At 42.3% G+C, this 24,071-nt stretch overlaps 1 protein-coding gene across 12 annotated transcripts in view; it reads left to right on the top strand.

Annotated features, from left to right (window-relative positions):
* LOC102989160 (activating molecule in BECN1-regulated autophagy protein 1) overlaps positions 1-24,071 on the top strand; it is a 164,135-nt gene that overhangs the window by 52,209 nt on the left and 87,855 nt on the right. For 10 of the 12 annotated variants that reach the window (XM_055091395.1, XM_055091397.1, XM_055091394.1 and 7 more), the window contains 2 exons: positions 11,649-11,735; positions 15,822-16,001. In XM_055091395.1, coding sequence (XP_054947370.1) covers positions 11,649-11,735; positions 15,822-16,001 — 267 coding nt within the window. The remainder of the gene's footprint in view (positions 1-11,648; positions 11,736-15,821; positions 16,002-24,071) is intronic. The other 2 variants (XM_055091401.1, XM_055091403.1) reach the window with 1 other exon arrangement.

The following is a 24,071-nucleotide window of genomic DNA, read 5'->3' as shown; positions in this document are numbered from 1 at the left end:
CGGTACACGGGCCTCTCACTGTTGTGGCCTCTCCCGTTGCGGAGCACAGGCTCTGGACACACGGGCTCAGCGACCATGGCTCACGGGCCCAGCCGCTCTGCGGCATGTGGGATCCTCCCGGACCGGGGCACGAACCCGTGTCCCCTGCATCGGCAGGTGGACTCTCAACCACTGCGCCACCAGGGAAGCCCTAAACTAACTTTTAATGCTGCTGTTGTAACTAGCTTGAAAGTTCTAGAAAATCAGGAACTATTTCATTCATCTACTGATGCATAACCAACCAAAAAACGAAACTAGTGACTTAAAATAACAATTTTATTATCTTTCATTGTTCTTTGGGTAGACTGGGCTCAGTTGGGGAGTTCTGCTGGTCTTGCTTGGGATCTCTCTGGAGTCATCTGGAGACTCATTTGGAGCAGCTAGGCCTATTAAGGGCTCCTCTCTCCATGTGGCCTCTCCAGTAGAGTAACCAGACTTTTTATGTAGTGGCTTAGCGCTTCCAAAAGTGACAGTTCCAAGAGGGAGGAACTGGAAGCAGTCAGTTCTCAAAAAGGCTTAATCCCAGAACTCACCACTTTTTTTTTTTTTTTAATTTTTCACCACGTTTTCTTGATTAAAGCAATTAACAGGCTGGTCTAGATTCAGTGTGGGAGGAGACCACACAAGGGCAAGAATACCAAGAAGTATGATTCTTTGGAGTCCATCTTCAGATACTAGCTACTGCAGGGACCATATCTATTTTATGTACTTATATATACCCGATAATAGACACTCAATAATTATTTGTGGTTTGAATCAGTGGTTGGATGGTCTAGTAGCCAGATTGGTGGATGGTTGACTAACTGCTCTTGTTGGTTTATTTTGGTGAGGCTTATGTGATTCTTAGGGCTGAGATACCCATGTCTCTGCCTTTATAGTACCGGTCCTTCTTCAACACATGTCTTTCTAGGAAACCACCTTTGTAGGCATAGTGACTTGGGTGGCTAGGTGTTCCCTGCAGGTACTTTGGGAATTGTAATCGAGGGAAGAAAAAAATAATCATTATTTATTAGACTGTGTACTGGCTACTATACTTATGTTCTTACTTAATCTCAACAACCTTGTGAAATAGGCATTTCCCATTAAATTTGGACGCTGAGGTTAATGAACTTGCCCAAGGTCACACAGCTAATAAGTGACACAAGATGATGAGTTAAACTGCAATTTGTTTATAAAGCTAAAGCACGGACTTGCCTCATATATTAGTTATTCAGTTTCCCTTTGTTAATCTCAGACTGTTGAGATGTGTCAGAGGGTTTCTCAAAAGCAGCACTATTAACATTTCAGGCTGGATAATTCTTTATTGCGGTGGAGGAGTGGGGAGCTGTCCTATGCGTCACAGGATGTTTAGCAGCATCCCTGGCCTTTACCCACTAGATGCCAGTGTACTCCCCCCACCCATTTGCAACTGCCAAAATGTATCCAGACATAGGTTTCCTGGGGGGAACCCCCTCCCATTGAAAACCATTGATAAATTATTTCATGATTTTCTGTCCCCTGACCTTGCTGTTTTTTGATATTACATTTCACAAGGAACTGGCAGTGGCTTCAAACTATCTTATTTTTATAATAGTTACAATCGTACTGCCTGGTTCTGATGCTCTTGAGTCATGCCTTTCTCTCATTGCCTCTCTTCTCTTTTGCCTTGTCTTTTTGCTTTTGTCTGATTCCGCTAAATAAAATGCAGCTGGATAAAGTGTAAGGACTTTCTACCCAGGTATCGATTCAGCAGGCATTCAGATGTCTGAGATTATAACCGTTAGTGCTAGAGAAAAGAAGGCAATTTAGATCTCCTAATTATAGTGGAGTGGGGGGGAATGCATAATATTTAGCAAGCTGGAAATTAAATGGCTTCCAGGCTCCACAGAGTTAATCTTCATGGGAGTTCTGATTGACATGCATGTGCAATTCTTTTGGGAAACGGGGGAGGAGAGTGGAAATTGCAGGTTTTCTCCTAATTGTACTTTAGGTGTCATTTATGACAATTTCGTGTTGTCTAGACAGAGGGAAATGGTAGAGAAATTATTCCAGTGGAGTCAAATGCTGAGTCCAGAGGGAATCAAGAAGGTTCCTGAGGTCGGGATCAGGGTGGAAGGGCAAGTAGTATACCCCCAGAGGTGAATCAGTGAAAATCAAATGTCACTAAGAGAAGCAGTTCAGAGTGATCCCAGGATATAAGAAAAGCCATTGTACTCTGAGCTTTGGGTTAGCGCAAGGACTGACAGTGGATTGTTTGGGGGCCCAGCTGGAGTCTCTGCCCTCTTTTCTATTTCTATAGACTCAATGAAACCTAATTGCTTGAACAGACAGCCAGGAGGGCTGCCTATTTGCCTCTGGTTAATAAATGCCCCAGCCCACTGTGCATTCCTTTTTCCTCATTCTCTTGTTAGGCTTCATTTACTACTTCTCTTTGCCTTCCTGATGTTGGCCCTAAGGTTTTACTTCATGTTATAGAGTATGCTGTTTGCAGTATACCAGGGTCAGTAGAACGAATGGCCCTCGTTGAGGGTTTTTAAAATTTCAGGTCAGGAATGTGAATGTGAAAAATCATCTGAGAAGAAATGTGCAAGGTTTGCTGTTGTTGAAACAGTAAATGATTATATCATATATCCTTTGTAGTATTAGTAGGTCTAGAGATAGACTTTTTTGGAATTGTCTATTATTCTGAATAAAACTAGCTGAGGGGGACTTCCCTGGTGGTCCAGTGGTAAAGAATCCGCCTTACAATGCAGGGGACGCGGGTTTGATCCCTGGTCAGGGAGCTAAGATCCCACAAGCCACGGGGCAACTAAGTCTGGGTGCTGCAACTACTGGGCTCGCGCACCTCAACTAGAGAACGTGCGTGCAGCAAACTACAGAGCCCACGTGCTCTGGAACCCATGCACCACAACTACAGAGCCCATGAGCCCTGGAGCCTGCACACCGCAACTAGAGAAGAGAAAACCCACACGGCACTAGAGAGAAGCCACGTGCCGCAAGAAGAGCCCGTGCGTCACAACGAAAGATCCTGCACGCCTCAATGAAGATCCTGCGTGCCACCTAAGAACCAATGCAGCCAAAAATAAATAAAATAAATTTTTAAAAAATTAGCTGAGAATTCAGGATTATTGAATTCTGTAAATCTCTTCTTGATTTGGGGGGAAACTAGTCAATTAGGATTCACTACCTCTTAAAAAATTTTTTTTATTATTTTTAACACCTTTGTTGGAGTATAGTTGCTTTACATTGTTGTGTTAGTTGCTGCTGTATAACAAAGTGAATCAGCTATAAGTATACATATATCCCATATCCCCTCCCTCATGCATCTCCCTCCCACCCTCCCTATCCCACTCCTCTAGGTGGTCACAAAGCACCGAGCTGATCTCCCTGTGCTGTGTGGCTGCTTCCCACTAGCTATCTGTTTTACATTTGGTAGGGTATATATGTCAATGCCACTCTCTCACTTTGTCCCAGTTTACCATTCCCCCTCCCCGTGTCCTCAAGTCCATTCTCTACATCTGTGTCTTTATTCTTGTTCTGCCCCTAGGTTCTTCAAAACCATTTTTTTTTTAGATTCCATATATATGTGTTAGCATACGGTATTTGTTTTTCTCTTTCTGACTTACTTCACTCTGTATGACAGACTCTAGTAACTGCCTCTTGATTATGTCCAAACTTGCATGTCATGGCTGCTGCTTGTTGGTGTGTGTGCATGTGAATATCAGAACTAGCTCTGGAACTTGTTATTGCTATTAGCCTACTCATCCTTTGGTGAAAAGCCTCTGATCTAAATTCCTAATTTAAAAATGTCTGTGGTCTGTGGGCAGACCTCCCAAGTCTCCCAGAGAGAAAGAATTGGAGACAGAGTAAACATGTCCATGTAGATCACCTTGGACCTTTGAGTTCAGATGCTGACAAAAGTGAGTTTTTATTATAAATGGAAGTTTCATAACTATAGTGTGATATGTTGAGGATATACAGGAGCTAAGCATAGCGCCAACCGGTCATTTTACAATTGTATTAAAAATAACCTATCAACTATGCTCCGATATAAAATAAAAATTAAAAAATAAATAAATAAAAATAACCAAGTACCTAACGGTCAGCAGAGGGTCCGCTGTTCTAAGAGGGGTCTGGCTGACTTTTCAGGCAAGACTTTCGTATAGCTAGATACACAATTGCACACCCCGTATGAATTGTTTCCACCTTCTTCCCTCTTGGTGTTGGTGATTATGTTGTGCTCTGATATTTTGCCATCAATTGCTCACTGCACAGAGACATTGAGGGATATGTTAATGTTTTGTAAAGATGTTTTTCTGGTAAAAGGCTTTACTTTGAGCCCTGTGAATTGTTTATGCTGGATGATGGTAAAATAAGGCTGATCCACACAACAGGCACCGTGAGCTCTTTCTGTAGCATGTCTGTTTTTTTCCTGAGGTTAGCCTTTTAGCAGTGCCATCTTGCCTTGGTCTACCCCACAGCAGGGGCAGGAATTGCCTGCCAGTCTCTGCTGGCAACTGCATCATGCGCTGTAAGTGCACCCCTAGAACTAGGGGGCCCTACAGGGATCAGATGAGTGCCTATCATTGGATAACTTAAGCGATAATTGCCAGTGTGTGAAATGGGGAGGCTTGGATGCCTCCGCTTTAAAGCAGAGATGTCAATTTGGAAATCATAATAGAAGTGTCGTTTCAGAACACACAATTATTTTTTACAAAGAATAAGGGCTTGTCATCTCCCAGCCCTGGCATGCGCCAAGGCAGAGATCTGGGGCTTGCCGAGCAAGATGCAGAAATGAAGAAGGCAATATTGTATCCAAGTTTCTTTGGCCTCCCACCTCTTCATTCCCCTGAAAACATTGCCCTCTTTCCCCTGTGAGGTCTCTTTCGGCAATAAGCTGTCCAGGAGCATCAGTGGTAGTTTCCCAGGCAAGTAGCCAGCCTCTGACTTTATGACTTAACAAGCCTCCTAGGGACCAGGCTGCACTGCATTTATCAGGACAACTGTGTCAGCACTTTAACCTGAAGGGCTTAAGTGACCGAAGGGATGAAGAGTGATGTAAGCAGTTTCTGAAAAACTAGTTCCTTCAGGAATTTCAGTGTGAGTTTTTGGACATCTAGAAACCTTGTCTGAAAGTCACAGGGTCAGTGAGGGGCAATCAGATATGTCTTCTTGCTTATTTTTCCAAGTCTACTTAGGCCTGCTGATTTATTCACTTAGATATTTATTGGTCTCCTATTGTGTGTTCATTAGGATGTGAGTTTTAATGGGGATAAAAAGAGGACTTGGACCCAGTACTTGCTTTCATGTACCTTGTAGTCCAGTAGCAGAGAGAAGAAGATATACTTACAAGGAACTGCAGTACAGGTGACTTGGGAGAAGGCCTTTTAAGAGAGGATTCAGATGCTATGGGGTGTGGGGGAAGAAAGGGTGAACTTCTGGCTAGAGGAGTCAGGCATTTGAGCTTTGAAGGAGTTTTACAGACAGAGATGGGGAAGAACTTTCCAGAAAGAAGAAATGGCCAAGCTAAAGACAGAGGTGAAACAGTGAGGGTGTGTTTAGTTTAGCTAGAGCAATAGTTCTCAAAGTGTGGCCTGGGATCCCTGAAGTCAAAACTATGTTTATAATACTGAGATGTTCTTTATCTTTTTCACTCTCACTCTTGCATGAGTGTTCAGTGGAGTTTTCTGGACACTACACGATGTGTAATGAAGTTATCACTCTGATGGCCAGTGGAATGTGTGCTTGTGTATTAAATTCTTCTCAGTTTTAATTTCAAATATAGTACATACTGATAGATAAAACCCATATAAACCAAAACTGTTGGGGTCATCAATAATTTTTTAAAAATTTTATTTATTTTATTTATTTATTTTTTGGCTGCATTGGGTCTTCATTGCTGCGCACAGGCTTTCTCTAGTTGCAGCGAGTGGGGGCTACTCATCGTTGCGGTGCGCGGGCTTCTCATTGTCATGGCTTCTCTTCTTGTGGTTGTGGAGCACGGGCTCTAGGCACACGGGCTCAGTAGTTGTGGCTCTTGGGCTCTAGAGCGCAGGTTCAGTAGTTGTGGTGCGCGGGCCTAGTTGCTGCGCAGCATGTGGGATATTCCCGGGCCAGGGCTCGAACCCGTGTCCCCTGCATTGGCAGGTGGATTCTTAACCACTGCGCCACAGGGAAGCCCCATCAATAATTCTTAAGAGTGTTAAAGGAACTCTGAGACCAAAAAGTTTGAAAACGATTGCACCAGAGCATATAGTATGTTCAGAAGGAATGAGAAATTTGGCTGCAAGGCTTTGGGTGTCAAGCTGAGGAATTTGGATTTTATTTCCTAGGTGGAAGGGAGTTTATTCCTTTGGGTTTGGCTTCCCTGAACTGGACTAGCAGATGTCACCCAGACATCAGAGCCAGACTGGGAAATTACTCTTCAGGCATGAGGCACCAGCATCTTAGCTTCTAAGAGCAACTTTCCTTATCAGTATATATAGGTCACAGAGTTTTAGCAATTGATTGTTTCCAGTGATTGGAGAAGGTCTGTACATGTTTGTTGGCTTTAGTTTGTTGATTTTTTCTGTGATCTGACAATTAGTTAAAAGAATATCTTTAGGATATAATTGTTTATTAAGGAAGAGTTGTCACTGGCTTGTTTATTTGCCTAGACTGGTACCTAAACTTTTTGCTTCTCCACCCCAATACCCATTGAATTTGAAACAGAGATTCTTTTCTTTTCTTTTCTTTTTTCCAGCCGTGCTGTGCGGCTTGTGGGGGTCTTAGTTCCCGACCAGGGATGGAACTCATGCCCCCTGCAGTGGAAGCCCGGAGTCCTAACCACTGGACCACTAGGGAATTCCCCAAAGGTTCTTTTCTTTTGGGTAACCCATCTCATCTGCCCTGACAACTTTGTTCTTTTCCAGAGCTTTCTTCTACTACTATTTTTTATTGTTTTCCTAGTCATCACAGGATACAGCTGATCTAGGGAACCGTTGTACATATTCAGAGTATTAATTAGGGAAGGAAGAAATAGTTGTATTCATTTAAAATATTAGGAATTTTACAGCTTGAATTGTGTTCCTATTGACTTATATTTTAGTAGGGCTTAATATTAATTTTTGATAACTTATTCTAGTGTGTAATACTTTGATTTCAAGTTTTTCTGTTACATTCCTTAGTGACTCCACCTTATCTTTCAAGGGATTTTATGTAAGCGAATATTTTAGAGCATGGGTGGGCAGATTTTTTTCTGTAATGGGCCACGTAGTAAATATTTTAGTCCTTTCCCTATCAGGACTACTCAACTCTGCCTTCCTAGCTCCAAAGCAGCCACAAACAATATTTTTCTTTTTTTTTTTTTTTTTTTTAATTAAAAAAATTTTTTTTTAATTTATTTTTGGCCACGTTGGGTCTTTGTTGCCGCACATGGGCTGTCTCTAGTTGTGGTGAGCGGGGGGCTACTCTTTGTTGTGGTGCGCAGGCTTCTCATTGCGGTGGCTTCTCTGTTGCAGAGCACAGGCTCTAGGCACGTGGCTTCAGTAGTTGGAGCAGGCAGTCTCAGTAGTTGCGGCACGTGAACCCTAGAGTGTGCCGACTTTAGTAGTTGCAGCATGTGGGCTCAGTAGTTGCAGCACGCGGGCTCTAAGGCACGTGGGGTCAGTACTTGTGGTTCACGGGCTTAGTTGCTCCATGGCACGTTGGCTCTTCCCGGACCAGGGATCGAACCTGTGTCCCCTGCCTTGGCAGGTGGGTTCTGTTTTTTTTTTTTTTTTTTTTTTTTTGGTGGTACGCGGGCCTCTCACTGCTGTGGCCTCTCCCGTTGCGGAGCACAGGCTCCGGACGCGCAGGCTCAGCGGCCATGGCTCACGGGCCCAGCTGCTCCGCGGCATGTGGGATCTTCCCGGAGCGGGGCACGAACCCACGTCCCCTGCATCGGCAGGCGGACTCTCAACCACTGCGCCACCAGGGAAGCCCGGCAGGTGGGTTCTTAACCACTTCGCCACCAGGGAAGTCCCCACAGACAATATTTAAATGAGTGGTTGTGGCTGTGTTTGGATAAAACTTTATTTATAAAAACAGGCAGCTGGCCCAGTGCCTGTAGTTTGTCAAACCTGCTTTTTAGAGGCAACTTGCTATTTGAAGAAACTCTTTTTAAGAAGTGAGTAATTCTTTTGAAAATGAGTAGTTTTCTCTTTAGTTTTCAGTGGTTTACTTTTAGATTTTGTATATTGGATGTTTTAAATTTTGAAATAATTTCAGACTTGCAAAAATAGTGCAAAGAATTCGAATATACTCTTCACCCACATTCCATAAATATTAACATTTTACCACATCTGCTGTATCATTTTCTCTTTTGCTCTACCTGTATGTGAATATAGTTATGCCTTTATTTATAGTTTTTATATTTTATATATTAGTGATTATTATATTCTATTAAATATTGAATTTTCTTAAAGTACTGTGTAGTTTGATAGAACAGTGGCCTTTAGACTTAAAAAAAACAACCTCCGTTAGTAAAAGGCTTTTGAGCAACCTGTGTGTGCGTGCGTGCGTGCGTGTGTGCGTGCGTGTGTGTGTGTGTGACATTATGGTTATACATTTTAAATCAAAAGTTCTAATATTTTCTTCCTGTTCTCCAGTGGATCAAAAGAGCAGAACCCCTGATGTACCTCACTTGAACACCACTGGTTTAGAGAATAAACCCTGCAAACTTGTAAAGAAAGGTTTTTTTTTTTCTCTGTCAGAGCTTCAATGACTCTTTAAAACATTTATAAATAACAGGTCAGAATGAAATGGTAGCTTCAAGCTTGAACAAGCTTGTCTGAGCCCATCCTAAATCCTACCTGATTTCATATTACTCAACTACTTGATTGATCATTGTCAAGTGAAATTTGTGGTGGCCAGAGCAGAAAGCGCTCAGCTGCCATTCCATTCCTTTTTCTTGTGTCATTTCCCCATCTATGGCTCTTTGCAGGAAGCTAACTGTGAGAGAGAAAGATCTTTCTTTGAGTTTCCTAGGAGTGGTGGTGATATTTACTCTTTCTTTCTTTTTTCAGCACCAGTTGGAGAAGTGTTTTTTAATCCCTCAGATAGTGTTTGTGTTGTAACTGTAGAGAACTTAATGTTTCATCAGTGATACGTGTATGGGGGTGCTATTCACAGTAATTGGCTCTCCTGATTTTGTGTATTAGCAGTTAAGATGCCATATGTGTATATGACTTGCTAGTCCAGTGTATTGCCTGAGGAGCAAATGGTGCCAACAGATTCTAGTAAGTAGGCACAGGGGATATATATATGTTCCAAAAGAACCTCATCAGGGACTCCCCAGAGACAAAACTTAACATTTTGGTATAACTCTGTTTTAAGATGCCTTCCTAATTAAGGTAAGAATTTAGGGTGGGAGGTAGAGTTTGCGGGATTATAAAATGGGATCATTAAAACTGAAATTGTCTAAACCAAGCTCTTCTGGTTCAAGAATCTCCTTCACAGCATCTCTAAAAAGTCATCTCATTTCTTTGAGTACTGTCACTGCCTTGGCAGAGTAGTGGGTAATATTGGCCTCCTAATTTGGCAGGGTCATTTTTCAGGCAGAAGTACTTAAGAAGGATATATGTTGGTCACTCTGGAGGATGCCTCTTGTCAAAGGGCCTCTGCTTATTAAGCAGCCATTTGGAGGGTAACACGACAGGGCTCAATGAAATTCAAGACTTGTTCCAGAACCCTTTGGGATAGAACAAGCTTCTGGGTGTTCCAGGGCAGTCAGCTGCTCCCAGATCTTGCTTCTGTTCTTCAGCTCCCGCCTAATTCCTATAGGACACATTTATTAGTAGTGAATATATGATGGCCTAAATTGATACCCTTCTCAAAATTTCGCTTTTCTTCTTTCTCCAGTCTGTGTACCTCTCACTATCCCTTCCTCTCACAAATAGTCCGTATTTCAAGATTCAAAGACATGCCATTATTTTATGTGCTCCTATGAAAGAAAAAAATCCTGCCAATTAAATTGCGTCACACAATTATAAAATGTATCCTAATTTCAGACACATTAAAATGTGGGGGGGGAAGCGTGTCTTAGAATTGATGAAACACAGCATTTCTGCTGCTGTAAACAGTGGTATCATTGGAGATTCAGGTTTTCAACCAGAGAGAAGTGTTTTATTGCTTTCTTCTCTTCCTCATTGGTTTCATTATATTTGCTCCCTTCAGTGGTAGGACTATTTAACTTGTCCTAAGTGTGGGGATTATAAGCCTTGTCTAGATCCAAAACATCATGTAACAGTTACTTTCCTGGGTGGGAAAGGTAGCAAGCCAGGTTGACAGGGCCTCTGCTGTATCTCTTTCCCAGGCTGTGAGGGAAAATGCTTCGGTGAGCCAGTCGCTGGGATAAAGTGACTGCACATGACTATACCTAAAGCCAGCTGGTTTTAATAACAGTGAATTGAATTAACTCAATTGGAAAAGATTGGTAGCTGCTGTCCTTATCCTGCAGATCTGCATTAAAGAAGAGTTCAGCAGGGAGCTGGAGACCTGCTCCTGGTAGAGCCAGGCAAAATGCTGCTGGAGAGGAACAATATGCATTTCTTTCTGAGACCACTTCCTTTGAAACGTCTTCTATGGCAGGAGCTTGATTGGCTGCCAAGGCACATTTGAGTTGGGAAGCAGTGTGGCAGACATGGCATACTGGGGGGCCCCGAGCCATGTTTGTCAGATGTGTTTTAAGTGGCCCTTCCTGTACGAAAAGGAAAAAAATGTTTTAGCTAAAATGTAACAGATTTCATGCAAAAGTCCATATTTTTGGCTTCCCTTAAATAAATGGGAAGAGCCAGTGATACTGGACCTGCATTCTAGTTGGGACTCACAGTGGATACATGTACATAGTGATTTGAAGCATTTTGGAGTTGACATGCCTTCACTGGAGTCCTGGTGCTATCACTTGGTAGCTGTGTGCTGCAGTGCAATACACTTAACTTCTAGGCCCATTGATCTCAGGTATATATAGTAATGCTTACCTTTCCAGGCTGTGGTGAGGTTTAAATAAAGAACTACATGTGAAGTGCTTAGTATTTGCCTGGCACTAAAAAAGTGCTCAATAAAATATGTGTGTAACACATATGATCATTGAATTGACAGTTGGGCTAGATTATATAATTAGAGATTTTTATCACTTGTTAACAGAGCCGTAGGAGTACTCACAGAAAGGGTGTGGGCAGAGCAGAATGTGTAGAAGATAAGGGGCTTTGGATTAGGATGACATGCAGGAACTGAACACCAAGGTAAATGTTGGCACTACATGATAGTCTCTAAGTATGCCTCATTTTCCTCTCCCATGTTGATCCCAACCTCCTATTTGTCTACTGGAGGTACTGCAAATAGAAATAAGATCATGTCTCTAAAGCACTTGTTCATTTCTCACAGAAGAGCAGTATTCAACATGATACAGTGGCCATATCCAGTGTGGGAGCTCTGGAGCTCTTCATTTACTTATGCCTCTAAGTGCTTATAGGAAGGGTGTGATCCCAGATAAGAGGTGTTAGCTAGCTGCAAAGGGGGACGTTATTTATCTCTCCCCCCATTTTTCCTTATGAATGACCTCTGAGTTGGTAATTGACAGGGATTATTGCCATTTTTTTAATCTCTGCTAGGAGGCTGCTGGAGTCTTCCCTCATTTCATTATCCCGTTATGATGGAGCAGGATCCAGAGAGCACCCAATTTACCCAGACCCAGCGAGGTAAGGCCAAAGTGAGAAATGGCACTAGGTGGGGGGGAGGGACTGCCCTTGGGGTTGCCAAGCTGTTGGAAGCCCCATTCTGTGCCTCTCTGGTCCTGGTGCTCTTTTACTCTTCAGTTACAGTTTTGAGACAGGTGGTTCAGGTGATTGGGAAGTATTACAGGTAAGTGAACAGAACCTCTGGTGACAGAGGGTTATGACTGAGCCCTTGTCCTTTGAGGCTCATTTTTGTAAGTGGGACACTAGAGGAGGGACCTGAGGAGGTCATTGGCAGAGTCACAGGATATTTCTTTTCGGCTCATCAGAGAGGCTGTTGCCATTCAGATGGACAGCCAAAAGGGAAACAAAAGTTTTTATTAATAGGGAAATCACTTACAAATTAAAAACAAACAATTCTCTCTCATTTGAGAGAAAATTTAGAACATCAAAAGGTGGAAATCAAGTTCATTCAGATGTTGAAGTTTTGGAGACTATGTGACCGAAGAGGTGACTGACAAAAGGGTAACTGAATAAAACAAGTTGACATATTATTAAAGTGCTTGCCTTACCCCCATGAGAAGACATTTGAAAAGTTCTTGAAGACATAAAAAGAAAAAAAGAATTCAGATGAGTTTAAGACCCACCTTTACCTTATACTGGTAACTCAGGACCGAGGCTGGGGTGTTGAGTTGATATATAACATTTATTTATAGTGAGCAGCCCTTTGGGGTTGTCACAGCAGGACTTAATAATTGTGTTAATGATCCGAAAGGGGGATAACCTGCACATTCTCTAGCAACAGCAGACCGCACATTGTGAGGCTTTGCCAAAAGAAGAGGGTAATTTATAATGGTGGGGTTGAAGTTAACAGTGTAGGTCAGAAAAGGGTAAATGAGCTTTGCTGTAGATTAAGAATTTCAAGTCTGGAAAAACCTTTAGATCAAGTTGTTTCCAAGGTTATTGAGTGATTTTGTTGTTACTACAGTTATGTCATGGTACCGAGCATTCTTTCTGAGATACTAGTGAAAAGATTCCCTGTTATCCTCTTCCTTTTCCGTACCCCAGAAATGGCAGATCAGGGAACATGGGGATTGATGACTTTAAAACGGGTAGGCAACTTAGATGATGACTGAAACAAGGAAGTTTATGTCAGTCTCTAGTCATATTTGAAAGTAATAAGCCCTAAATAAGAGAAGGAAATATTTTGCATGAATCAAATTCTTTGAAACCCTGAGAGAACTTCTTGCTGTGAAATAGTTTCTTTTAGGACAGTAATGGGAATCTCATCCTCAGAATTTTTAACCTGACAAAGTTTAATGGTGACTCTTAAAGACCATTATTTGTCCTCCTTTCATGTAATAAATTTATTTATTCCTACTCAGATCTTTTTATCACAGAAAGGCCAGACTTTGTGGTGGTGTTGTTTTTACATTTTCCCTTTAAACACAAAAAAGGGTTTTTTGGAGGGGGAAGTATTCTTCCTTGAAGAAAACTTGAGGAGTTATTTAAAATATTCACTTGCAACACTTTTAGAGTTTGATAATTATCCACTCTTCAGTAGGAGGATGATTGTTACCTTATTACTGGTTGTTTAATTTCTTTTTCCTCTTATATTTCGCCCTGCATAATATGTATAGGTCAGAGCCTTTATGAGACATGTCAGCATTCAGATCCTTAGCTTCCCTGTGGATACCTAAAAAGATGGGGCTATGATGTACTTGTACTTAATAATTGTGAGTCCATTTTTCTTTACCATTGATGCACAGTTTTGTAGCTTAGGGAATTCCTGTCCAATGGTGAAATTAAACAATTGAGGTTACCTAGTGCTGAATTTTTACCCCTACATAAAAGGACAATCTTTATTTATTATTGTTAGCATCAACATTATTTCTACCTCTATCACCATAATATAATTTTTCCATTAGTTAAGGTAGGCTATCAACTCAGTAATGAGTGTATTTATGGTCACTTTTCAGAACCTTTTCTAAAAAAAGAATCTTCATTCTCCTCTTAAAACTTTTTTTTTAAACATTCTTTTCTACTCTGACTGACTTGAGAATTTAACCAACAACGATTGTTCTACTGGAAGATTTCTGTATATTTGGTAGCTATAGGAACAACTCAAGAGTATTGGCTTCTGTCTGTTGAAAATTTAGGGTTCTTGATTCATCCTTACCAAATGCATGGGAACAGGTGCCCAAAGAGACAGTGAAAGTTCCACAAGTTGAAACTTTAAATCTTATACTCTGATGATCTTGGCCAAGGCCTCTGTACGTCCCATGCCCACCTACTGTATAAAGATAATTTGGATTCAGAGGTGCCAAATGCAGCATATTGTTCCATAACACAGACTTTTGAGTTCCAAAGATTGTCATCTGGCCTGCTTGGAAATTCTGTTTGATGGTTGGCCAGAAGGACACCACCTCTGATGACAGGCATTTCAGAGGCAGCCCTGTTTCGTGTAGCAGTTGACTGCAGGATCTCCTTTGGTCTGAGTGAGTAGATTTACGGAGGATTTACCTAGAGGCTTACTTTGTCCAGGGGTAATGAAAGGTCAGGCAGCAAGATGTTTGTAAATACTTTTCCTACCATTTGGATGTAAGTATTTCCATTTCCATTCTCAATCAGTTTTTCCAGATTTCCATTTAAAAAAAAAAAAAGAAGTTACATGCTTTTTTTCCCTTCTGTATTCAAACATTATAGAAGTTAAGGTCCCTAGGAATCCTTATCAGGATTGCTGTGTTTCATTTTTTTGTTCTAATTACAGGAATAAATATTTTTATATACATATTAGTATATACATACCATTCTGTAATTTTTCCCCCACTTAAAATTTTATTTTAGAGGGCTTTCATTGTGCATATATAGGGATGTTCTTTTCAATTGTTATATAGTGTTTCTTTGTATAGATATAATTTATTTAATCTGTTGGTGGGCATTTGGGGTGTTGCCCAGTTTTTCACTAGTGCCAGCAATATATATATCTCTTCGTATCCTGGTGTGTTTCTGTAGGATAAAATTACCAGTGGAATTGTTGAATCAAAGTTGGCAGGTTTTAGGTCTTAGGCAGGTTTTAAGTCTTGAAATTTCTTAGTAATCCACTTAATATTATATATAAAACATTTTTCTGTTACTGTTCTTCTCTCACTTTCTCAGTTCACAGTCTCCAATTATATGCATTGTGAAAGATGGAGGAAGAACTTGAGAAAGAAGGGAATGTGCAAATTGTATAGGACACTTGACATTTTCATGGAGTATGAAGACGGTGAACCATAGCTGGAAGAATATAGACTTTTTACTAATTTAAAGTAAATTAAGTCTTTTAAGACTAATTACTGAGAACAGCCATTGTAACGGAGAAGAAGAGTGACTGTTGTCTTTTGTGTTGCTCAGTGCCCACGTAGCCTCTGATGCTCTGTCATAAGAAATAGAAAAAAATCTGTTTTTTTCTTTTAGATTTTCTGTTCTCCTGAGTATATTTTACTCTCAGTCTCTATCCTGAATATTTTCTCTGTGTTAAAATATCTGGATAATCTGTAAAGGAGAGATAAGAGGCTCAAAGAGATACTCTTAAGGAACTAGGACAAATCTGGAGCTACAAGTATTTGTTGGAGAAGAAAGGAGTCCTGGTGAAGGTGATGCCTGAAGATGCCTTCTTTAGTCATCTCGGGTTCACCATCTCTTGGCCTGTTTTCTCATCTATAAAATGAAAGAAGCTGTGGTCCCTTTCATTTCTTATATTTTGAATATGGATGATTAAGGAAAATCTGCGAATCTGTATAAAGGGCACACCCTGAGAAGTTAAAAGAGGTCCCTTAAGAAACTGAAAGAAAGGTCCAGTGTTAAACTCTTGGAAGGGGCAGCTGTTGATCAGATGATGACTGATTAAACAGCCTGTTTGCCTTATCTCAGAACAGAAACACTGGTGGTAGTCTGATAAGCATATTGTGCAGTACAAACCTCCTGGTGAGTTAAATGCCGTTTATTTTTCATGTCTCCAGAGTTCGCCTCAGCAGGGAGATGTGATGGGAGAGCTGGATTTACTGTCTTTCACAGTATTCCCCACATTAGTGCTAGTTTGTGTTTGTTCATCTCTGTTTCTCTCAGATTATCTCCTGCTGCATACTATGCCCAGAGGATGATCCAGTATCTCTCACGGAGAGACAGTATCCGCCAGCGTTCTATGCGCTACCAACAGAACCGCCTCCGTTCTTCCACCACCTCCTCTTCCTCAGACAACCAGGGTCCATCAGTAGAGGGAACCGACTTGGAATTTGAGGACTTTGAGTAAGTATATATTCAACTTGCTTTCTTACCCGTCCTCCCGAGCTGTGAGTGCTTCCAAGTTGGCCACTCTGAGCAATAGTGGTTTGACATTCTTGCTTCAAACCCCTAAGTTATTATTTATGAGAAGTAGGATGGGGTGAGGGACAGAGGGTTAAAATGCCCAGGGCACTCCCACCTCTGGTAGTTGCACTGCTGATTCCCTGAAGCCTCTGGGAAGAGACAGCCCATTGGGCCCCAGGCCAGGCTGGGAGAAGATGACCGCTGCTCTTTAGGCAACTTTTAAATTTCCTGTTTGCGTGAGCAGTGACTGTGGAAGTGCTTCATGTGGACTGTCTTCATAACATCAGGGAGACAGGAGGGTTGGTGTTTTTTCTCTTAAGCAGAGTAGATACAGAGATTAACAACAAAGACAATACTCGGATTTCCCTAGGAGACAGATTCTCTCAGTACCCTTAATCACACTGCTTCTCTGAGGTCCTACTCCCTTGCCCCTAAACGTTCTCAGTCTCCCTCTACCCCCAGTAAGGATCCTTTGGAAGTTGCCTGTCAAATTAACATGGGGGTTGAGAGGTGATTCCTTGCTCTTCTAGTCTCTTTGAGCGGTTGGCTGGGGTACAGGGGTGAGCTAAAGGAGCAGTGTCAGCCCTGGGCTCCAAGATCAAGCTCCCCAATCTTCCTGCTGGGTTTTACATTATCTGACCTGCTGCTCCTGACCTTTCTAGCCATGCATTGTGTTTCTTTCCATCTTGAAACTGAGCTTTCCTGGCTTGTACCAAATTGGACATTTGGCTCTTACTTTGATTCCTATATTTTGATATTCTCAAAACATGCAGAATAAGAGGGAAGGGTGGTTAAAAATTTTTCTTTCCCTGTCTTTTTTGCTGGCAGCACTGGAATAGGACAGCTTGTCAGTCATCTTCCTTTTTTTTCCCCTTCATCTTGACATAGCCTGGTCAGGTCTGGGATCTTAAGAGCTCCTGCCTCCCTTCCACCTTCCTCTTTCATGAGCTGAATGAATAGTTCCCCAGGAGCCATCTTGCAGTGGAGCTTTATGAAGTGTTTGAGAAATATCTTTGCCAGAGAGGACCAAGAAGGTGGGAACACCCTTTGTACCAGTTGACCTTCCCGATACAATCCTTAAACACACTGGCCAAATGTGTACTGGGAAGCAGAAGGAACCCTCAATGGGAGGCTCATTCATCTGAGGAAGATGTAAATGTGAAAGAAATGCAGGGATGCCCTCAAACAGCTGTGCTGTGGCAAACGGAGCAGGGGTGGTGGGAGAAGGGCCCAGCCGCTCTATGACTCTCAGATGTGTCCTTCTGCCTTAAGTCCCTGCTGGGGGAAGATGGACGTGGGCACATCAGTGAAGGGAGAGTCTTCACTCCTTTAGCCAGGCAGACACCTGTAGGGAAATATGTTCCCCTGTAGAAATGATTTTTCCAGCACCGGGGTCTATTCAGGGAAGCAGTTTCAACGCACAGTGCCAAGGCTGCTGGGACTTGGTGCTGCTCAAAAGCCTCAGTAATCCCGTGGCGCTCTGAGAGTCAGTGCAGATTGCATAGCCCTCTCTCCACGCATGTTTGGAAGGCTGTTATCTCTTCACAGTGGTGAAACGTGGGGCTCATGCCTTTGAGCTGTATCTTGCCTCGTGACTTGTCCTTCACAGTGGAGTTCTGGGTTAGTTTAAAATGTTCTGTTCTCATCTTACCTTCTCTTTCTTCTGTTACCACCTCCTCCCTTTCCCCTTCCTTCCCCCTTGATTTTCCTGTGTCAGACTGCCTCCTCCCTGTGCTCCCCACAGCCCACCTGTGCTCTCGCCTCCCCCTGGCTTCAGCGCAGCCTGAATTTACATCACCCTCTTCACCTTTCATGCACTGATTTACCACTGTATTGCTCCTTGGTTAGTAACAATGGGCTGGTTTCTCTAAAGCCCCTCCGAAAGTCCCTCCCCTTGGTGTTTGCCTTTCTTGTGGGGCTGAAGCAGACTATAATCTTGTTTTTAATAGCAGCTGTGGATTAGTCACCTCAATATTAGCAGTCCAGGTCTTCTAGTGAAGGATGTTGCTGGCTGGTTGATGTTGAGTTACCGTCTGTTCATTCTTTCTCTGTCTCTTTCCCTGCCCTCCTCCCCCTACTGTAAACCGAGGGCTGCTTGTGGTTGTGCCTCTTCTCTTAATTTCTAGGTACTCTGAGGAGAGAGAAAGTGAGAAATTAGGGAATGTACCGGCCCATTTTAATTTCTCTACCCCAATCCTTTTTCTCAGCTTTGATAACTAGAAAGAAAGTTACAGGCTTATACAGTCATAATTTATAGTTCTTTCAAGTACAGAGAAGCAGATTAAGTTAGAGATGGCCTGGAATCCTAACACTTAGGGTACCATTAAGAGAGACTGTTCTTCTACTGGGTTTCCTCACCTTCACAGCACAGCATGGTCTTGCCTTTGCCACCCCACTCCGACCTCTTCAGTGTCCTTCCATTTGCTAAGTCATAGATCATTTTGCCATTCTCTAGCTTGTCCCATCCAGGTGTATAGGGGCCTCAGGAAACAAAAGGGAGACATTACGCAGATCCCATCTTTTTTGGTTCTCTTTCATCATCCATTGAATGAAAGGTATCAGCTATCATATTTTTCATGTATACTAATTTATAACATACACAACATTTGTAGTATATATAAATATATTAATATACATATATCTTTTAAAATCTTGTTTACTCCTTATAATAACCCAATGAGATAGTTGTTCATTTCATGGTGTTTTTTAAAATAAGGATACAGAGGTTTGACCAAAGTCAGACATGTCGAAGATTAGAGATCAGGAGCAAGCATGTTTAGTGTCTGACTTTAGTGTCCTGCAGATTTAAAAACCTTTAAAAATGATGTACAACCATATTTGGGCCCTTGCTCCATGAGCTTGCTGTGGAACAAGACTATCTCGATTTATCGCTAGGGAAGATAGGTTTGAAGGTTGGTCAACATCAGGTTAAACTTTCTATTCTTTTGTGGTCTGGATTAATGACCATCTTCCCAGGCAGGCATCTTCTCCTGTCATTTGTCTCTGTCTGTGGCAAGGATTGAGACTGCAGGGTCCCTGTGTTTATCAAAATGCACAAACAGGACATCCAGAAACCTGCTTTCAGGAGGTCTGTCCTGAAGCCCTCAGCATCTGTCTTTGCATAAAGATGTTCACAAGCAGGGTAAAGGTGTGGCTGCCCTTGACCCTGCTGTCTGCCTCCTTCTGAGCTCAGACCACCTGCTAGAATGTAGACGGCAAATAAGCATAAGGAAAACTCACATTTTTATTTTCACCATCCCTTTGGAAAGAGGGAGGGAGGCTTTTATGAAGCCCAGGTTGAGTGCTGTGTTCCCGTAGTTTCTAAGGCCTGCAAAAGAGGTGCAACCTGTGACTTTATGGCTCTTGTTCAAGCTACCCTCACCCCGCCCCCCCTCATTTTGTCTGTTATTCTAAATGTAATTATAATCCTAGAATCATCTCCAGTTCATCTTCTTGCCTCTTTTTTACCTGCTTTGCCTTCCAAGGCAAGGATACCCTGAGCTAACAACAGTCAGAACTGGAGAAGCTTCAGATTAGATCAGTCACAAATATCTCCAACACTGTATAATTATATTCAACTTCTTTTTTTTTTTTTAATTATTTATTTGGCTGCATCGGGTCTTAGTTGCGGCACATGGGATCTTTCTTTGCAGTGCGCAGGCTCTTTGTTGCAGCACACAGGCTTTTCTCTAGTTGTGGTGCGTGGGCTCTTAGAGTGCGTGGGCTTAGCAGTTGCAGCGTGCGGGCTCTCTCATTGTGGTGCGTGGGCTCCAGAGCGCACGGGCCTAGTTGCCCCACAGCATGTGGGATCTTAGTTCCCCGACCAGGGATCGAACCCGTGTCCCCTGCATTGGAAGGCAGATTCTCAACCACTGGACCACCAGGGAAGTCTCTCAACTTCTTAAAAATTGTTGCCAGCACAGAGAGAACAAGTCCTTCATTCACAGTTGTGACACCGGTCTGTACTTGGGGAAAACATCTCAGTGAGAATTCTAGTCTTTCAGCCTAGTCTTTCAGATGAAGTGTCTTGAAGTCACTTACATTTATTTTATTAACTCTCCTAATTTATCTCGTTGTATTTGGGTTCCTTTTACCCAGAAATCCATATTGTGACCAAATATGCAAAACCGTTTCATTGTGAAATGAATGACAGTCATTTCTGGTTGCCCAAGATGGGTTCTGGTTCCTTAGTTTGGCATGATATGTTCTAGCAGTACCACATACACATGTTCAGAGGAGCCTCAACCAGAAGGCTTTCACGGTCCCCTTGCTAGACACCTTCTAGCAAGGAAGTCATTAAAAGGTCTTCTTGGTATATAGTGTAGCTGAGGACAGTTCCGAAGGCTGTCACTCAGTTCTGCCATCTGATTGGGTGTGGCATAGAAGTTACTCACCTTTATAGTTCAGAATTTAATATTCTTCATCTGCCCTTTTGCCACTACTGAAATTTAATTGAGTCACACAAAGAAAATATGTTAGAAACCCGATGATGTTACTCTTATCTGTCTGTAGGTGCAATCCTGACAGCTTTGTGAGACTCATATACTTGTGTCAAGTTCTCATGGCTAGAAATTCCATGGCTAGAAGCCACATGTCCTTGGTAGTGTTTGCCCCTGCTCTCTCTTCTGTGCCCCAAATTTCCAGGACTCCTATGGGAGTCAGTGACTACTAATAACAGATATGTTACTTATAGCCGAGAAAGGGAAGGACAGATCTTCAGAGCAAGAAGTCGTGTACTTCATTCTGAAATGGGGTTGCCTTTGTCTCTTCCTTTGACTTTACAGACCATAATCTCTTTGATATTAGAAGTGCAAGAGAAACTATAAGGGAACACGCTGTAAAGTGACTATTCTCTTTACAGACTGGAACCTGCCGAAGCAGTCAAGGATCAGGCAACCAGCTACGGTTACTGAGTGGTGGTATTGTATAGAAGTAGTTCTTAAAGTGAGATGAGATAAGAAACCATTCACTTCCTTTTTACCAGAGTTTTAAATAATTTCATTTAATTGATGTTTGTGGTGGTTGATTGTTTTTTACAGCGTGGGTTTATAAAAGAGAAAGTCTTAAAATAGGACTTTTCTCCAGATATACTTAGAAGAAAGGCAAATAAATGCATAGTCATAGAAACATGAAACAGCATGGAGCATGTCAGGAATTCCCTTGTTGACAAGTATGGTCAGGTTGTAAAGTCCAAGATACAGCAGGAGATGAGCCCTGAGAGTTAGAGTGGCACCAGGTCTTGGGGAGTCTTGTGTGCCTTGCAAAGGAGGAGGACTTTACCCTGCAGGTGAGAGGGAGTCACTGAAGAGTTTTAAGCTATGGAATAACATGATCAGAGTTTTACACAATATCTTATAAGATAGACTGTAATAAGGTACCCCTAAAGTACAGGACAGCATTGTATGAAGGGAGAGAGTACCTGGGGAGATGTGAGAAGGCTTCATGGGTTTCAGCTAGGTGTGAAGACCCCATAGGACTTTGACGAATTGACGTGGAGGATGGAAGTAGGGAAGGAGATTCTAGACAAAGTAGCTTAAGCAAAAGCCCAGACACAGAAGATTTACAGGGTTTGTTCGGAGACCCTGCATACATCTGTGGTTAGAGCAATGGAGTATTTGTACTTTGAGCGAGAAGATCAGAAAGACATGGACTGTGGAGGGCCTGGAGTGCCTGGCTGAGAAGTTTTGACCTTGTTTTTGTCTAGGGACAGCCATTATTCAACATGTGTTTTAGGCAGCGAATCCTGACAGTGGTTGTTAGGCAGGTGGCAAGTATATGGATGCAGGAAAACCAGTTAGAAAACAGTGGGCAAAAGACATACGTGAACATATGAGGACTGAATGTTAAGTATTGGACATAAGAGGCCTTGGTATTTTATAAGAGTGGGGCCTGTTTGTGAATATTCCTGGGGAGATGAGCTGTGTGAGAGCTCAGCTGCCTCACTTCCTACTTCTCCAAATAAAATGTTGCCGGAGTCCTTTTTTACTCTTACTGGAACTGATTTTGAACTAAGTTTGTAAAGTAGCAAGTGACTCCCAGAACAGCTGTGATTGGAGCTGGGATCTCTTGTTAGTGCCCACTGGTTCCCAGAGCCTGACAACTATTGTCTAGGGAATAGCCCTGTGTTCCAGTTTTGGCTGAGCCTGTGATATGACATTTGATCTTTGGCAAGTCCCTCTCCTACCCTAGGCCTCAATGTCTGACCTTGTAAAATCAGATTAGATAATCTCTGAAGTTTATTTTAGCCCTAAAGCTCTTGGATCTTTGTTGGAGCTAACTAACTATCTTAGAAGGATTTTCCTTATACTCAGCAGAGGTAGAACAATGAAAAGTTTCAGAAAAGTGGAGAGACTTCCTGAGAATTAGGAATAGGATATCTGGTACCTGTGGAGCCCCAATATATTTATAAAGTATATGCCTACCTGAATTCCAGGTCTTTCCTGAGGATTTTGAGCCTATTGCTTAGAAATATATAATATTGCTTGGCAGCTTTAAAATTAGTATTCTTTCTGGGCAACTAAAATACATACGAATATTTATTATGAGGAATGCTAGGAGAAGAAAAAGAAAATGGAATATATCTGGATTTAAAGAATTAAACAGCTGTGAGGGAAGAGGGGGAAAGGAGGATAACTATCACTTAGAGATATGTATTTATTTTTAACATAAAATGCACAATAGGAATATGGATTTGCATAATACATGCAGATGAAATTAAAGGTAGAACAAGAAAGGAGAGGACTTCCCTGGTGGCGCAGTGGTTAAGAATCCGCCTGCCAATGCAGGGGAAATGGGTTCAAGCCCTGGTCCGGGAAGATCCCACGTGCCACGGAACAACTAAGCCCGTGCACCACAACTGCTGAGCCTGCGCTCTAGAGCCCGCGAGCCACAACTACTGAGCCTGCGTACCACAGCTACTGAAGCCCGTGTGCCTAGAGCCCGTGCTCCGCAACAAGAGAAGCCACGGCAATGAGAAGCCCGCACACCGCAACAAAGAGTAGCCCCCGCTCGCTGTAGCTAGAGAAAGCCTGCACGCAGCAACGAAGACCCAATGCAGCCAAACAAACAAATTTAAAAAAAAGAAAAAGAAAAGAAAAAGAAAGGAGAGGAATTTGTAAGTGTTAATTATCTGTTATATTACTGTTCCTTGGAGAAAAATGAAGGCTCTGAAGTTCCAAGAGACCTATGCTATTAGGTAGCCCCTATGAATGATATCAGTTGGGCATGTGCCTTCCTCCCAGAAATCTAGCCCTGACATGCGTGCACAGTCCTTCGAAGTAGAGTCTAGAGCCTTACTAATAGCACCCGAGTAAAGAAAGGACTTGGCCAAGATCACTGTGCCATCCAAGGACAGGAACACCAGCTAGGCCTTCTATTGTCTGGGGATTGAGTAGAAACCGAAGAGCACAGGGAAACAAGTATTTTTTTAATGGTCTAATTTTCAGCACAGTCAACTGTGTATTGTCAAGAAGACAATGGCCTTTTGAGCTTTGTGCTGCCAGAGCTTCATTTACAAAGGCCCAAGTCAGAGCCATTTGTCACTGAGTAGTAATGGCAGCCTGACTGTCTGGTTAGGACTCAGACAGCAGTCTGTAGGTGTATTTTACATTCCTTTAAGTTACAGCCTCTCTCTGAGGCAATTAATCCCAGGCATTTAGCAAGAGTAGCTGCTGTGTTTCTCCCTTGTTCCATAGATGCATTTTCTTGTATTTGGCACTTGTCTTGGATGCTTGTTTGAAGGGTGTTTTTTCCTTACAAAATCTTTTATGAGAAAGTCTTATTTTTCCCCCCTCTCCTTCCCAAATAGCCTTCTGAGAATTAATCAGAGATGCACAGAGTTCAACAACTGGGAAGGCCATTAATAACTCAGCCAGCTTCTATCCTGCTGGCTTAAAGGCAGCTTCTGGCTGATGAAATTGATGAGGATTTCTCTGGTGTTTCCCTGAAAAGTATTCTGGTGAGAAAGAGTCCTCCAGTGATAGAGGAGTGGTACCAGCGTGCTTGCATACC

This window comes from Physeter macrocephalus, chromosome 16 (genome assembly GCF_002837175.3).
Source record: "Physeter macrocephalus isolate SW-GA chromosome 16, ASM283717v5, whole genome shotgun sequence".
NCBI classification, from domain to species: Eukaryota; Metazoa; Chordata; class Mammalia; order Artiodactyla; family Physeteridae; genus Physeter; species Physeter macrocephalus.
Note: the sequence above shows the minus strand (reverse complement) of the source record. Positions and strands in the feature narration are given on the sequence as shown.